The 14,488-nt window shown below is 34.9% G+C and overlaps 1 protein-coding gene and 1 non-coding gene across 2 annotated transcripts; both read left to right on the top strand.

Annotated features, from left to right (window-relative positions):
- The first annotated feature begins 315 nt into the window (after positions 1–315).
- On the top strand, positions 316–11,521 carry LOC125680962 (long-chain fatty acid transport protein 4-like). The gene is made up of 11 exons (XM_048920820.2): positions 316–727; positions 911–1,299; positions 1,391–1,543; positions 2,433–2,502; positions 2,984–3,185; positions 3,647–3,839; positions 4,295–4,438; positions 8,206–8,343; positions 8,469–8,633; positions 9,473–9,619; positions 10,176–11,521. The coding sequence occupies exons 1-11, from the start codon at positions 486–488 to the stop codon at positions 10,325–10,327; spliced, it is 1,995 nt and encodes a 664-aa protein (XP_048776777.2). The 5' UTR covers positions 316–485; the 3' UTR covers positions 10,328–11,521.
- Positions 11,522–14,060: 2,539 nt separating this feature from the next.
- On the top strand, positions 14,061–14,134 carry Trnas-gga (transfer RNA serine (anticodon GGA)). The gene has a single exon. It is a non-coding gene; the product is annotated as a tRNA-Ser (tRNA).
- The last annotated feature ends 354 nt before the right edge of the window (positions 14,135–14,488 follow it).

Below are 14,488 nucleotides of genomic sequence, written 5' to 3'. Positions count from 1 at the left end.
TAACCATTTTTATAAAAAAAAAAAAAAAAAAATCCATCTTCGGGCTCTTCGACCACACACACCCCTGTTTTGGGCGGAAAAGCTGCTCCCCCCCCCCCCCGAAAATATTTCAGGATCCACCCGTGAAGTCTATATTCTAAGTAGACTATAGTCATATATATCACTATATTTTTTCCTTTTTTCACAAATTACCTACTGAATCACCTGTGTGTATTCATGTTTAAATATGGCACTTAATCTTTTAAAAAATAGATATATAGGCCTAATACATATTTCTGAAGAAATATGGGTATTTTGGGGTGAAAAGCCTGAACGAAAATTATCTTAAAAACGTAAACATCCGGTGTCTCCAGCAACTGCTTGTTACAGTTGTTTTCAATCTAATGGATTTATCACAATTTGCAGCTCACTTTATCACTGTAATCCAAAGACTCATGGAAGAGCATTTTTAATCAAGGTTTACCCAACGTTTAATAATAGTGCACATGTCCGGTACAAAGACCGGCGTGTTTGTGGTTGCTCGCCAGATTAGGCGGACTTTGGACTTCATGAGCTACAACATGTCACTGCTGAAGTGCGGAGTGTTTTTTGCGTTAGGGAGTTTTTTGTCTTACTACCTGGGCCTCTCCTGTGCCCTGACCACCCTGATTGTGTTTTTGGTTTACCTGGTGACAGGGGGATGGCGCTTTACGTGGGTTGTAATCAACACCTTCTCCAGAGATATGAAGTGAGTGACATTAACACACTGAACGCATATTCTAATTAACTCATGAAAGTTTCTTATGTTTTAAAACTTTTCAATGACAAAATAACTTTAAGATTTTGATAACAAAAATTTCATAGGGGTAATGATTTTTTATTTTAAACCACTGCTAGTCCATTCTTTTTCTTATTTTGACATGTTTTACAGGGCTCTTCAAGTTTTGATAAAACTCAGACTTGATACAAAGAAATATATTGCTAATGATACCACAATAGCAGAACTGTTCTCTAAGACGGCAGCAAAATACCCAAATAAAGACTGCATATTGTTTGAGAAGCAAAGATGGACATTCAAGGATGTGGAGATTTATGTGAATCGAGTAGCCAATTACTTCCAAGAGGAGGGATACCAGAAGGGAGATGTTGTAGCTTTATTGATGGAGAACCGTCCAGAATATATCTGTTTCTGGCTTGGTCTGTCAAAAATAGGAGTCGTAGCAGCACTGATAAATTATAACCTTAGAAACCAGCCCCTGGCACACTCCATTATTGCAGCTGAATCCAAGGGCATTGTGTTCGCAGGGGAGATGTCAGGTGGTATGTAAGGAGAAACTATGCATGTTTACAAATTTATTTCAATTTCATTTTTATTTTGACCCTTTTACTGTTTTTACTTCTTTTTTTTCAGCTTTGGAAGAAATAATGCATAGTTTATCAAGAGATATAAAGTTGTATTGCATAGGAAGTCTAGCTACCTCAGGACTTTCACCTATTTATATAGATCCAATTCTAGAGAAAAGCCCAGATTTTCCTCCCAGGAAAGTCAAAATCAAGTTTACAGGTATGAAAGTTTTGCCATGACATTCAACATGTTCAAGGAGAATGGCTCATGTATGATCTGCATTTGGTAGTATTTTTTATTTGGGTTCATAATGTTTTCTTGTCATAAACAAGTGGTCTAGCAATCTAATTAAAATCAGATCTCCTCTAACCGTTACACTGGACAGTGTAGATTGGTGGTCTAGAAGCGATGGTTTTTGTCCACATTGAAAGTTTTAGGTTTTAAGGGTTTGTTGAGGAAAATGACAATATTCAGCCCTGTTTAAGAAAGATAACTCTTTAAATTCATAATGATTTTGAGTCAAATTAATTGTCAATTCATTGAAATGATTTACTATTGCTTTTCATAAGGTATAATTGTGGACATCAAATTGATAAAACACATTATAGAATTAATAATAATAATAATAATAATATTTATTTATATAGCGCCCTATATGACTATAAATAACCACTCTAAAGCGCTGCACACAATAAAAATGATACAGCATGTTATAAACGTAGTAAAAGGAAATTATAATAGCACTAAGACAGATAATATCAAAACAATGCTAGAAAAACATCAATAATGTGAAGTAAAATTACTAAAATCTAAAACATGATGTGCATGAAGAAAGTTCCACACCGTACAATTAAATGCTATAAAATACAATAATTGAAATAAATATACAATTATACACTTGAAAAAGTCATGTTAAAATGATGGTAAAGAAACCATAAAGATTTAACCACCTATAATACTAATAATATGCAAGTCTAAAAAGATGTGTTTTTAAATGTTTTTTAAAAGTGTTCATTGGAATTATTGTACATGGATAAGTATATTCAGATGGACTCTTGCTCTACCTGGTATTTTCATTTTGTGTGAAATTTTGTTACTTTCTTTTCAGACAAACTTTTTTATGTATTTACATCGGGAACAACAGGTCTTCCAAAGGCAGCCATTATTAGTCATTCCAGGTAAAATAATTCTGAAACCAAAATTGTCCTGAAGAGGGGGTGGGGGGAGTGAGGGTGTTATGATACAACGAAAGTATATTGGAAATGCATTTAAACAAACACTAGATGTTTTCTAGGATGATTTAAACTATAAACTGATATAAAGTATGACTGAATCTTAGATTGATTGAATATTGTTTAACGTCCCTCTTGAGAATATTTCACTCATATGGAGACATCACCACTGCTGGTGAAGGACTGCAAAATTCAGGCCTATGCTCGGTGCTTACGGCCTTTGAGCAGGGAGGGATCTTTATCATGCCACACCTGTTGTGACATACGACCTTGGTTTTTGCGGTCTCATCAGAAGGACTGCTCCATTTAGTCGCCTCTTTATGTGAGTACTTGAGTAGAGTACAAAAGTGAAGGTTTCAGGAATCTAAAAATAAAAATTTAGTTTCAAAGTTCTAATATATTTCACATCACTCTACTAATCTTTTAGGTTTAACTACATGTCTGTGGCTGTGAACCAGTTTATGAACCTCACTGAACAGGATGTACTGTATGATTGTCTGCCGCTTTATCACACTGCTGGGGGAGTGGTGGGTGTGGGTCAGATGATCACCGCAGGAACAGCTCTGGTTATCAAGAGGAAATTCTCTGCGAGCCGATTTTGGGATGACTGTGTTGAATACAAGTGTACAGTAAGTTAGTCCTACAGATACAGATGAAATGTGCAGACCTTGCCAATTCACACCTCCTTCCCATTGCAGGAAGATTCCCCTCAAGTTTGTTGATTTCTCATGGTGTAGCTCTCCTGCTGTTTGCCCCCTTACAATTTGAATTGCCATACTTACACATGTGTATTTCTTTACTTTAACATCACCAATTATTAGCTGACGAATAAACCAGTTTCTATAATTTCTTGTTAATTTTATGTAATTGATTTATATAAATTTTACGTAAACATGAGAGGCCCTTTGGCAGAATCAGAATTCTCAGTTTTCATTTGTAGTTGATTTATGTAGGTTTTAAAATTCTTTCATAATAAAGCACTCATGATTTTATGATCTCAATAATATATTTGCCAAATTAACCACTTGTGTAAAATAAGGAGTCTACAGTATTTAGCATAGTTTTGAGCACCTGTATTTTTGCTGTACAGGCAGGGCAGTACATTGGAGAAATATGTCGGTACCTTTTGGCTCAGCCTGTAAAGCTATCAGAGACACAGCACAAGGTCAGGGTCATGTTTGGGAATGGTCTGAAGCCACAAATCTGGGGGGACTTTCAAAAGAGATTTGGAGTTGCCCAGATGGGAGAATTCTATGGGGCCACAGAAGGAAACTGCAATACAAGTAAGTGGATTGTTTAGAATTAAATGTACCCTGTCCCACTGTACATGTATAATGAAATTGTAATGATGAACAGCAGAATTGTGTTAGTAAGTGGATTGTTTAGAATTAAATGTACCCTGTCCCACTGTACATGTATAATGAAATTGTAATGATGAACAGCAGAATTGTGTTAGTAAGTGGATTGTTTAGAATTAAATGTACCCTGTCCCACTGTACATGTATAATGAAATTGTAATGATGAACAGCAGAATTGTGTTTCTTGGCAATATTGACTGTTTTTACTGAAGTTTCACTATAAATGATTAATTTTTATTTCAATTTACATATATCTGCGCTAATCTCGTGAATCTGAAGAAAAAAATCCCATGGAAATGTAAAAGTTCTCTGCTTGAAAATTTTGTTTTGGAACATTTTATGACAATTTAACAAAAATTCAAATTGTTTCTGGCTTTTAGTTAACCCAGACAACACTGTCGGAGCTGTAGGCTTTACGACAATGATTGCACCCTTCTTGTACCCCATCACACTGATCAAAATAGATGAGAGAACAGGGGAGCATGTCAGAGACAGGAATGGCGTGTGTGTTAGGGCCAAACCAGGTAAAACCAAAATGAAATATATCTGTTTTCCATTTCACTCCCCCAAAAATTAGGTAAGGTAGGTAGGTAAAACATTTTATTTTATTAAAAAAATTTATTCGGCGTCTTAGTTTTTGATATGCTTTTTAAAGGTCATCTACATTACAACTACTTTTCAAACATTTTGAAGATCAATAGTAGTCAAAATGTAAATCAGAGAAATTCTAACACAAAAAGAAAAAGAATTCTGGTTTGAAAATTCCAGAGTTTTATTTTGTATATATGTATCATCAATAAAATATTTAGGGTTCGCAGCAGAAACATAAGTAGGGGCAAGAAATCAGAAACACACATATATATTTTATTTTGACCTAATCAGGTTTTTTCAGTGACATAAACAAATGATGAACAGAGGAGTGAAACCAACAGTAGATCATAGAACCAAATCACAGTACATCAGTGTAGTAGTAGATCATATCAAATCACAGTACATCAGTGTAGTAGTAGATCATATCAAATCACAGTACATCAGTGTAGTAGTCAAATCACAGTACATCAGTGTAGTAGTCAAATCACAGTACATCAGTGTAGTAGTCAAATCACAGTACATCAGTGTAGTAGTCAAATCACAGTACATCAGTGTAGTAGTAGATCATATCAAATCACAGTACATCAGTGTAGTAGTAGATCATATCAAATCACAGTACATCAGTGTAGTAGTAGATCATATCAAATCACAGTACATCAGTGTAGTAGTCAAATCACAGTACATCAGTGTAGTAGTCAAATCACAGTACATCAGTGTAGTAGTCAAATCACAGTACATCGGTGTAGTAGTAGATCATATCAAATCACAGTACATCAGTGTAGTAGTCAAATCACAGTACATCAGTGTAGTAGTCAAATCACAGTACATCAGTGTAGTAGTAGATCATATCAAATCACAGTACATCAGTGTAGTAGTAGATCATATCAAATCACAGTACATCAGTGTAGTAGTCAAATCACAGTACATCAGTGTAGTAGTAGATCATATCAAATCACAGTACATCAGTGTAGTAGTAGATCATATCAAATCACAGTACATCAGTGTAGTAGTCAAATCACAGTACATCAGTGTAGTAATAGATCATATCAAATCACAGTACATCAGTGTAGTAATATATCATATCAAATCACAGTACATCAGTGTAGTAATAGATCATATCAAATCACAGTACATCAGTGTAGTAGTAGATCATACCAAATCACAGTACATCAGTGTAGTAGTAGATCATATCAAATCACAGTACATCAGTGTAGTAGTCAAATCACAGTACATCAGTGTAGTAGTCAAATCACAGTACATCAGTGTAGTAGTCAAATCACAGTACATCAGTGTAGTAGTCAAATCACAGTACATCAGTGTAGTAGTAGATCATATCAAATCACAGTACATCAGTGTAGTAGTCAAATCACAGTACATCAGTGTAGTAGTCAAATCACAGTACATCAGTGTAGTAATAGATCATATCAAATCACAGTACATCAGTGTAGTAGTCAAATCACAGTACATCAGTGTAGTAGTCAAATCACAGTACATCAGTGTAGTAGTAGATCATACCAAATCACAGTACATCAGTGTAGTAATAGATCATATCAAATCACAGTACATCAGTGTAGTAGTAGATCATATCAAATCACAGTACATCAGTGTAGTAGTAGATCATATCAAATCACAGTACATCAGTGTAGTAGTCAAATCACAGTACATCAGTGTAGTAATAGATCATATCAAATCACAGTACATCAGTGTAGTAGTAGATCATATCAAATCACAGTACATCAGTGTAGTAGTAGATCATATCAAATCACAGTACATCAGTGTAGTAGTAGATCATATCAAATCACAGTACATCAGTGTAGTAGTCAAATCACAGTACATCAGTGTAGTAGTCAAATCACAGTACATCAGTGTAGTAGTCAAATCACAGTACATCAGTGTAGTAGTCAAATCACAGTACATCAGTGTAGTAGTCAAATCACAGTACATCAGTGTAGTAGTCAAATCACAGTACATCAGTGTAGTAGTAGATCATATCAAATCACAGTACATCAGTGTAGTAATAGATCATATCAAATCACAGTACATCAGTGTAGTAGTAGATCATATCAAATCACAGTACATCAGTGTAGTAATAGATCATATCAAATCACAGTACATCAGTGTAGTAGTCAAATCACAGTACATCAGTGTAGTAGTCAAATCACAGTACATCAGTGTAGTAGTAGATCATATCAAATCACAGTACATCAGTGTAGTAGTCAAATCACAGTACATCAGTGTAGTAGTAGATCATATCAAATCACAGTACATCAGTGTAGTAGTCAAATCACAGTACATCAGTGTAGTAGTAGATCATATCAAATCACAGTACATCAGTATAGTAGTAGATCATATCAAATCACAGTACATCAGTGTAGTAGTAGATCATATCAAATCACAGTACATCAGTGTAGTAGTCAAATCACAGTACATCAGTGTAGTAGTCAAATCACAGTACATCAGTGTAGTAGTAGATCATATCAAATCACAGTACATCAGTGTAGTAGTAGATCATATCAAATCACAGTACATCAGTGTAGTAGTAGATCATATCAAATCACAGTACATCAGTGTAGTAATAGATCATATCAAATCACAGTACATCAGTGTAGTAGTCAAATCACAGTACATCAGTGTAGTAGTCAAATCACAGTACATCAGTGTAGTAGTCAAATCACAGTACATCAGTGTAGTAGTAGATCATATCAAATCACAGTACATCAGTGTAGTAGTCAAATCACAGTACATCAGTGTAGTAGTCAAATCACAGTACATCAGTGTAGTAGTCAAATCACAGTACATCAGTGTAGTAATAGATCATATCAAATCACAGTACATCAGTGTAGTAGTAGATCATAGAACCAAATCACAGTACATCAGTGTAGTAGTCAAATCACAGTACATCAGTGTAGTAGTAGATCATATCAAATCACAGTACATCAGTGTAGTAGTAGATCATATCAAATCACAGTACATCAGTGTAGTAGTAGATCATATCAAATCACAGTACATCAGTGTAGTAATAGATCATATCAAATCACAGTACATCAGTGTAGTAGTAGATCATATCAAATCACAGTACATCAGTGTAGTAGTAGAACATTGAAATTCTGGGATGACATTTAACACTTTACATTGGCTGATATACATTTTGAATGAATGGTAGAAGTGTAGCAATACTGTACTGTTGAATCTGGTGCTGCTGCCTTTTAATATTTGGAAGACCATGTTCCTGTTGGTATACATGTACTGCAGATGCATCCACATTATCAGTCAAATTGAGCACTGGGGTAGACTTAGCAATGGCAGATTTATTTTCTATGCTTTTTAAATTATGCTGCCCTCTAGCTGCAGAACTGTAACTTTCTGTGAAAAAATTGGGATAGACCTGATCCATCTGTTTTATCATAGAGATCTCTGCAGCTTATCCCCCCCCCCCTCCAGTATTTGATGAATTTTGGCATTCAAATGAATAAATTCTTAAACAATGCGGATTACAGATCTGCACAAAGTAGTATATAGTGAATACTTATATCTGGAGTCCTAGGTTTGATTTTCAGTCCATCCATCCATTTTCTTTCTTACTACTTTTCATCTATATATGCTGACTGTTATTTTGATAATGTTATGTAATATCAACAAAGATCTAATGTAGTTGTATATGAAATGACTGGAGTGTTTCCATCCGACACTTTTATTGCAGGAGAACCTGGAGAATTAGTGGGTAAAATCGTGAAAGGTGACGCCCTGCGGGAATTTGATGGATACGTCAATAAACAAGCCACGGACAAGAAAGTGTGTCCTGATGTATTTAAAAAGGGAGACATCGCATTTCTAACAGGTAGAAATCTCAATATGGTATTAGCACTCCAACAGATTTTCAGTTTTAATGGATTTAGAGGTTTTTAGTTTACTGGTTCACATTGACTGATTCATTACGTTCGATGTCTGCTCCTATATTTTCAGGCGATATTCTGATGATGGATGAGTTTGGCTATTTCTATTTCCGTGACAGAACGGGTGACACGTTCCGCTGGAAGGGTGAGAACGTGTCCACGTCCGAGGTGGAAGCTGTAATTAGTAACATTATCAAACTGAACGATGCCGTGGTTTACGGGGTGGAGGTCCCAGGTAAATGACTCTGGTAGATTTGTATACAAAAAGATCAATAAAGTTTCTACATGTAAATACAGTAAACACAGTCATAGCAATCCTCCAGGGCCAGCAAAAACTGTGTATCATAACCAAACTTCATTATACAATAAAACACAGTTATAGCAATCCTCCAGGGCCCGCAAAAAACTGTTTATTATAACTAAACTTCATTATACAGTAAAACACAGTTATAGCAGTCCTCCAGGGCCCGCAAAAAACTGTTTATTATAACCAAACTTCATTATACAGTAAAACACAGTTATAGCAATCCTCCAGGGCCCGCAAAAAACTGTTTATTATAACCAAACTTCATTATACAGTAAAACACAGTCATAGCAATCCTCCAGGGCCCGCAAAAAACTGTTTATCATAACCAAACTTCACTAAAGCTGATAAAAATCTTGTGGTTTTTTTCTCATAGGGGAATGAATATCACTTTACAATACAATAAATTGTAATTCATTTTAAGTGGGTTTGTTAGACGTGTGTTTTGGCTTTAAAACATGAAAAATTGTATCAAATTGATTTTGTTGACAAGTGTGTCAAAAACAGAAACATATCATCTTCAATCTTGAGATTTTATTGTAAGCTCAACTTTTGGTGTAGAAGATGTTACATCTTTATTTGATAGTTGCTTATGGTATTAATTGAAGTAAAACATCTTCGGAAAGTCTTGATCAATCGATTTTATAGATGATATAGGTAAATCAGGAAAAGGGATATGAAGTTGTACTAGAAATCTGCAAGGAAAGCATAATAATTTTAGTGGTAAGAATATGAAATAACAATACATGAAATCTCTCTGTTTACTTTAGGATTGGAAGGAAGAGCGGGAATGGCAGCCATTGTGGATGAGCACAATTTATTAGATCTGGATCACCTCAACTCTTCTCTGCAAAAGTCACTGCCAGGTTATGCTAGACCCTTGTTTATCAGAATCAAGAAATCTGTCGATACAACAGGTGCGTTTTAATGCTTTACATAGATAGGTTTTATCGTATGAGAAGAATATCAAGCATGGATTAATGTTCTGTGGTAATTCAAAATACCTGAAGAGAAATATGTTGTTAATGTAGAGGTAAACTTCTTCATTTGGATGAAGATTCAGAGAGAAATGTCACTTCTTTAATTCTGAAATGTTGCAATGATGTTTGTGTTATGGTTAACTAGAGTGGCTGAAGAACATGTCTGGCTTGGATTTCTCTAAAAAAATCTCAAACTTGAGTTTTTGTGTTATATGAGCAGTCAAAATTTTAACAAAATCTCAGACTTACTGTAAGTCCAAGTTTCGATTTAAGTTTCTTTCGAGAAATCCAGGCCTGCTATGACTTTGAACAGCATCAAGTGCAACACATTTCCAGAAACTTTCAGGAAGAATTGAAAAATTTACTATTGTGTAATACATGTGAAATGTGACCTAAACCCAGAGACAGGCAGATCTCTGATAAAGTGGTGCTGACACAATGTATTTCTATTGTTGTATTGCCTATTCAAATTTATATACCTTGTTTTATATAGGTACTTTCAAATTGAAGAAAGTGGATTTGCGGAAGGAAGGCTTCAATCCTAGTGTTGTAAAAGACCCTCTGTTTTGTTTGATATCAGGAAAATATGAACCCATAACAGAACAAGTGTACCGTGACATTTGCAGTGGGAAGGTCAGGCTCTAGTCAGTGCTTCTCTTTATTGACAGAATACACAGACATTGGTAGTATGTGTGTAAGAATTTGATACTCACAATCAGGAAGTACTTTTATTCAGTACAGAAACAAACTCTTGTGTTATTATACATGTATTTGATGGAATAAGATACATATTAATGAAAAAGTTTTGTGAAACATTCAATTTTGTCAGTATTTATCACTCCTAACATCAATCTTAAAGTAGACTTTTAATTCAGATAAAGAGGAGGAAAGAAAATGAAGTGTCTGCTATATTTACAGTGTATAATGTCTAATTGTGTGAGGAATTTTCCCATATCTTAAGTGTTCCATGTTAGGTTTGTTTCCTTCCTCAATGTCTTTAATGAAAGCCTCCACTATATCACAGATTTATTTCCTCATCACAATACATGCAATTGTTTTAAAAACATTGAAAACCAATGTCAATTTTTACAATGTTGTAGACAAAGAAGTAAACACTTATATGTGTTGGTAGATGTTTTCTCTGCAAAATTTTCATTTGAGCCATGTTATTGGAGGGTAAATTGAGATATTTTTAAAGGGACTGGTTCACGATTTTTGATAAAAATATTTTTCATTTTTGATGTTAAACATTAGAAATATAACTCATTTAATGTTGACAGCCAAAATTTTGACCTTCTGAATGCAAGAATGAAAGCAATATTTTAGCCTTAAAAATGTGTTATGTAAACAAAGACTCGAGTCTTTTTATGTAAACAAACAAACAAGTGAAATATTGATTTTGTAATATAATGCATCTTAATTTTGCATAGTCACTAATTTTAACTTTTAGATGACACATTTCACCTCAAAAATGCTTGAAATATGAAAGATATGATAATACTTTGATTGATATCCATTTCTTTTGAAAATTTCGTAAACAATAGCATACTGCAATCTTTGTTTACAAAACAAATAATAAACTCACTAGAATGAGTTTCAGTGATGATGTATAACCTTAATTTTCATGTGAAATCTTTCAAACACATTAGACAGTAGATTTTGTTCATTAAAAGGGAAAAACAAAATTTTGGGTAAAATCGTGAATCAGTCCCTTTAAGTCACTGTTTAGTGAAGGGTTGTAATGTGTGTAATGAGTCAGTTGTGAGTGTGATTGTTCATTGGTGTATTGACCTCAACAAGCAGAGATGTTTGTAATTTCAAATAAACACTTTAACCTGAGCTTGCTCTTTTGGTTTTGGTAACTGATGTGGGTTACTCGATGGATTAAGTGAGCAGTCAAACTTCCTATCAGTCAGAAATGGAGCTTGGTCTTTTGGTTTTGGTAACTGATGTGGGTTACTCGATGGATTAAGTGAGCAGTCAAACTTCCTATCAGTCTGGAGCCAACACTGTACCTGTTGATGCATCGTAATTTTGAAAAGAAGAATTCCTTCTTGAACCAGGGCATCAAAACTTTATTATACCCCACACAACAAAGTTGCGAAGGATGTAATGTTGTTGGCCAGTCTGTCAGTCCCTTTCTTGTCGGCGCAACTCCTCTGAGACCGCTCAACAGAATTTCGTGAAACTTTGTAGTTAATAAGGACACACCACAGGCACTCAATGTTTTAAATACAATGTATCTATAATGAAAAAATTGTCTTCCTGTTAACATAACCAAAATTGCCTTTTCCTCAACCTCAACCCTCAAATCAAATCCTTGAGGTTTCCTTAACTGAGATTTTCCTCAATTCGCCGCCACCAAACAGTCAGGAGTACCTCAGTTGAGGCTGAAAATTCACACTCAACTCAGTTGAGAAAGTACACGATTAATTTCTTGTCAGCATTTCCTACGAGACCACTCAACAGAATTTTGTGAAAGTTGTAGTTAATAAAGACACACTGTGTAGATGTGCATATTCCCAGGAAATTCTGATTCTAAAAAATTTCTGGGAGTTTTGTCCCTTTTGAATTTATGGATAGCATTACCATTCATTATGTGAGGCATTGTCAAGCAATGTTGGAGCGTGGGGATATGTGAGCTTGCTCACTTTTGCTTTCACTGTTTATGTGGTAGGACTAAAAACCTTGAAATTTACTGGCTATTATACTTCTAATGACCCATTTTCCAGTTGCAAAATGAAACAAATCATTAGGATGTTCAATTTTCAAAGAGATGACAACTTTTCTTCTGAGAACCTGTTGGAATTCCGAGTCTGGTTGAGATGTTTAACATGACATCTTTGAGTGCCTATGATCTTCTTGGAAATTAGTGTGAAATACAAATGTATCTAATATTTGCTGACATTTTTCTTTATAAGCTCATGGGAAAACACATTAAAAACAATTTGTTAACAGTCATCCCTAGTAAATTATCCAAAGTAGACCCTTACCCGAAAGTTTATGCTCTATACAGACATTAACTTTGCCTTAGATATTGAATTTGAAAAATCAGTATTTCTAAAAGCGTAACCAGTGATTCTTGAGAAGAAGATATTTATAGAAAAAGTGAAATGTATTCTTAGGAAAATTGAACTTCCAGCATGGCCTCAACCTGACCCCAGGGTCATAGTTTAAACAAACTTGATCCACAAAATATGTCTGTACACTTAGGAAAATTGAACTTCCAGCATGGCCTCGACCTGACCCCAGGGCCATAGTTTGAACAAACTTGATCCACAGAATATGTCTACATGCACCTGTTTGATTTCCTCAATTCCTGTTATCCGTATTATAATATAATAATAATACTAAGACTTATATAGCGCCCTAATCAATTAAAATTCTCTTAAAGTGCTTTACATAAAAAGCATACAATTCAAAGGAAAAACAACAATGTCCTACATAAAAAATGATGGTACATGCATATGATTGTAATACACTTTAAAACAGTTTGTAGTATTAAAACTTTTGATTCCCATACTGTCCACAAAAGGTAAATGTTTGATTAATCTGATTCTACACTGCATGAGGAAGCTTGCATATCATTTTGACAAATTCCCAAGATCTATTAATTACTAAGCCTTGTTGTGACCTCACAAGTCTTACTGAGTAAGGTTGAAAAATACTTGAATCCATACCAAATCATAGGATTCTTGTATACTTGAGGTTTTTAAAGAAATGTCCTTTATATTCCTGGTAAAAACTTTTATAAACCCATTATTTTGTGGTCCTGTCCTGACCCCAGAGATCTTCATATGCAACATTGTCAACATATCCCAGAAGATACAATTGTGGCCCTAGGGGGCATGGTATGGATAGATTGAATTATTCACTACTTGATGATGTTTGCGTATTATTTTCACAAACTATATCCCTCTGCTTCTCAATAAGAAAGTGTTGAGAAATGTATATTCCTACTAAAACTCCATGCCCTGAATGTGGCCTATTCTGACCCTTGGGTTAATCAGTTATAATTTCAACAAACTTGATTCTAACTAAACCATATTGCACAATAGTCTAACAAAATGCCTTTCCTGATTCCTTCCGTTAATTTATTATATACAATAGACCGGTCAAATGGGTTAGATTGCTGGAGACTAGATAACTTAGTTGGTAATGCACCTGACTAGAGATTCAGGGGGCCCAGGTTCGAATCCCGATCTGGTATTGCATTTTCCTTCTTGTTAACTTTGGTGCCATAGACCAGCCCCTAGCTGGAAATGACAGGTGAATTTGAAAATGCCTGCCAGGGGATAAAGGTCATGTGTTGCTGTCTTAAAGAGTCAAGGCAGTTAAGGAGGGAGGAATGTGGTGGTCAGATAGGTTGATCACCAGTGGGCAGATAGCTCAGTTGGTAGAGTACCTGACTGGAGATTCAGGGGCCCCAGGTTCGAATCCTGGTCTGTTACATTTTTTCCCTTTCTGTGACATATATGCATATGTCTATGTAAATTTTAAATCCCTATTGTGGCCCTGGGATCATTATTTGCACAATCTTGGATCTGAATTATAAATGTATTAGGAAGTTTTCATGTAGCTTTTGATATTTTGGGACAGTTCTGGAGAAGTCCATAGAAACATCCTACCCTATTTCTTCCATTACCTCCCCTTGTAAGGGACATAACTCTTTCTTTAATCAAATTTGAATCCTATTTACAAGGACACTTTTTGGCAAGTTTGGTTGAAATTGCAGGCTAAGTGTACAGTTGAAAAGATGACGAAAATGTGAAATTTACACCAAACATACAAAGATGCCTGCCAAAA

This window comes from Ostrea edulis, chromosome 2 (assembly GCF_947568905.1).
Source record: "Ostrea edulis chromosome 2, xbOstEdul1.1, whole genome shotgun sequence".
NCBI lineage: Eukaryota > Metazoa > Mollusca > Bivalvia > Ostreida > Ostreidae > Ostrea > Ostrea edulis.
Note: the sequence above shows the minus strand (reverse complement) of the source record. Positions and strands in the feature narration are given on the sequence as shown.

Excerpts from the sequence above, each read along its gene's own strand:
- LOC125680962 (XM_048920820.2), top strand. The coding sequence starts at position 486 with ATGTCCGGTACAAAGACCGGCGTGTTTGTGGTTGCTCGCCAGATTAGG. Across the intron at positions 3,186-3,646 it reads GTGTTGAATACAAGTGTACA|GCAGGGCAGTACATTGGAGA; the intron begins GTAAGTTAGTCC and ends TTTGCTGTACAG. Across the intron at positions 8,344-8,468 it reads AGACATCGCATTTCTAACAG|GCGATATTCTGATGATGGAT; the intron begins GTAGAAATCTCA and ends CTATATTTTCAG.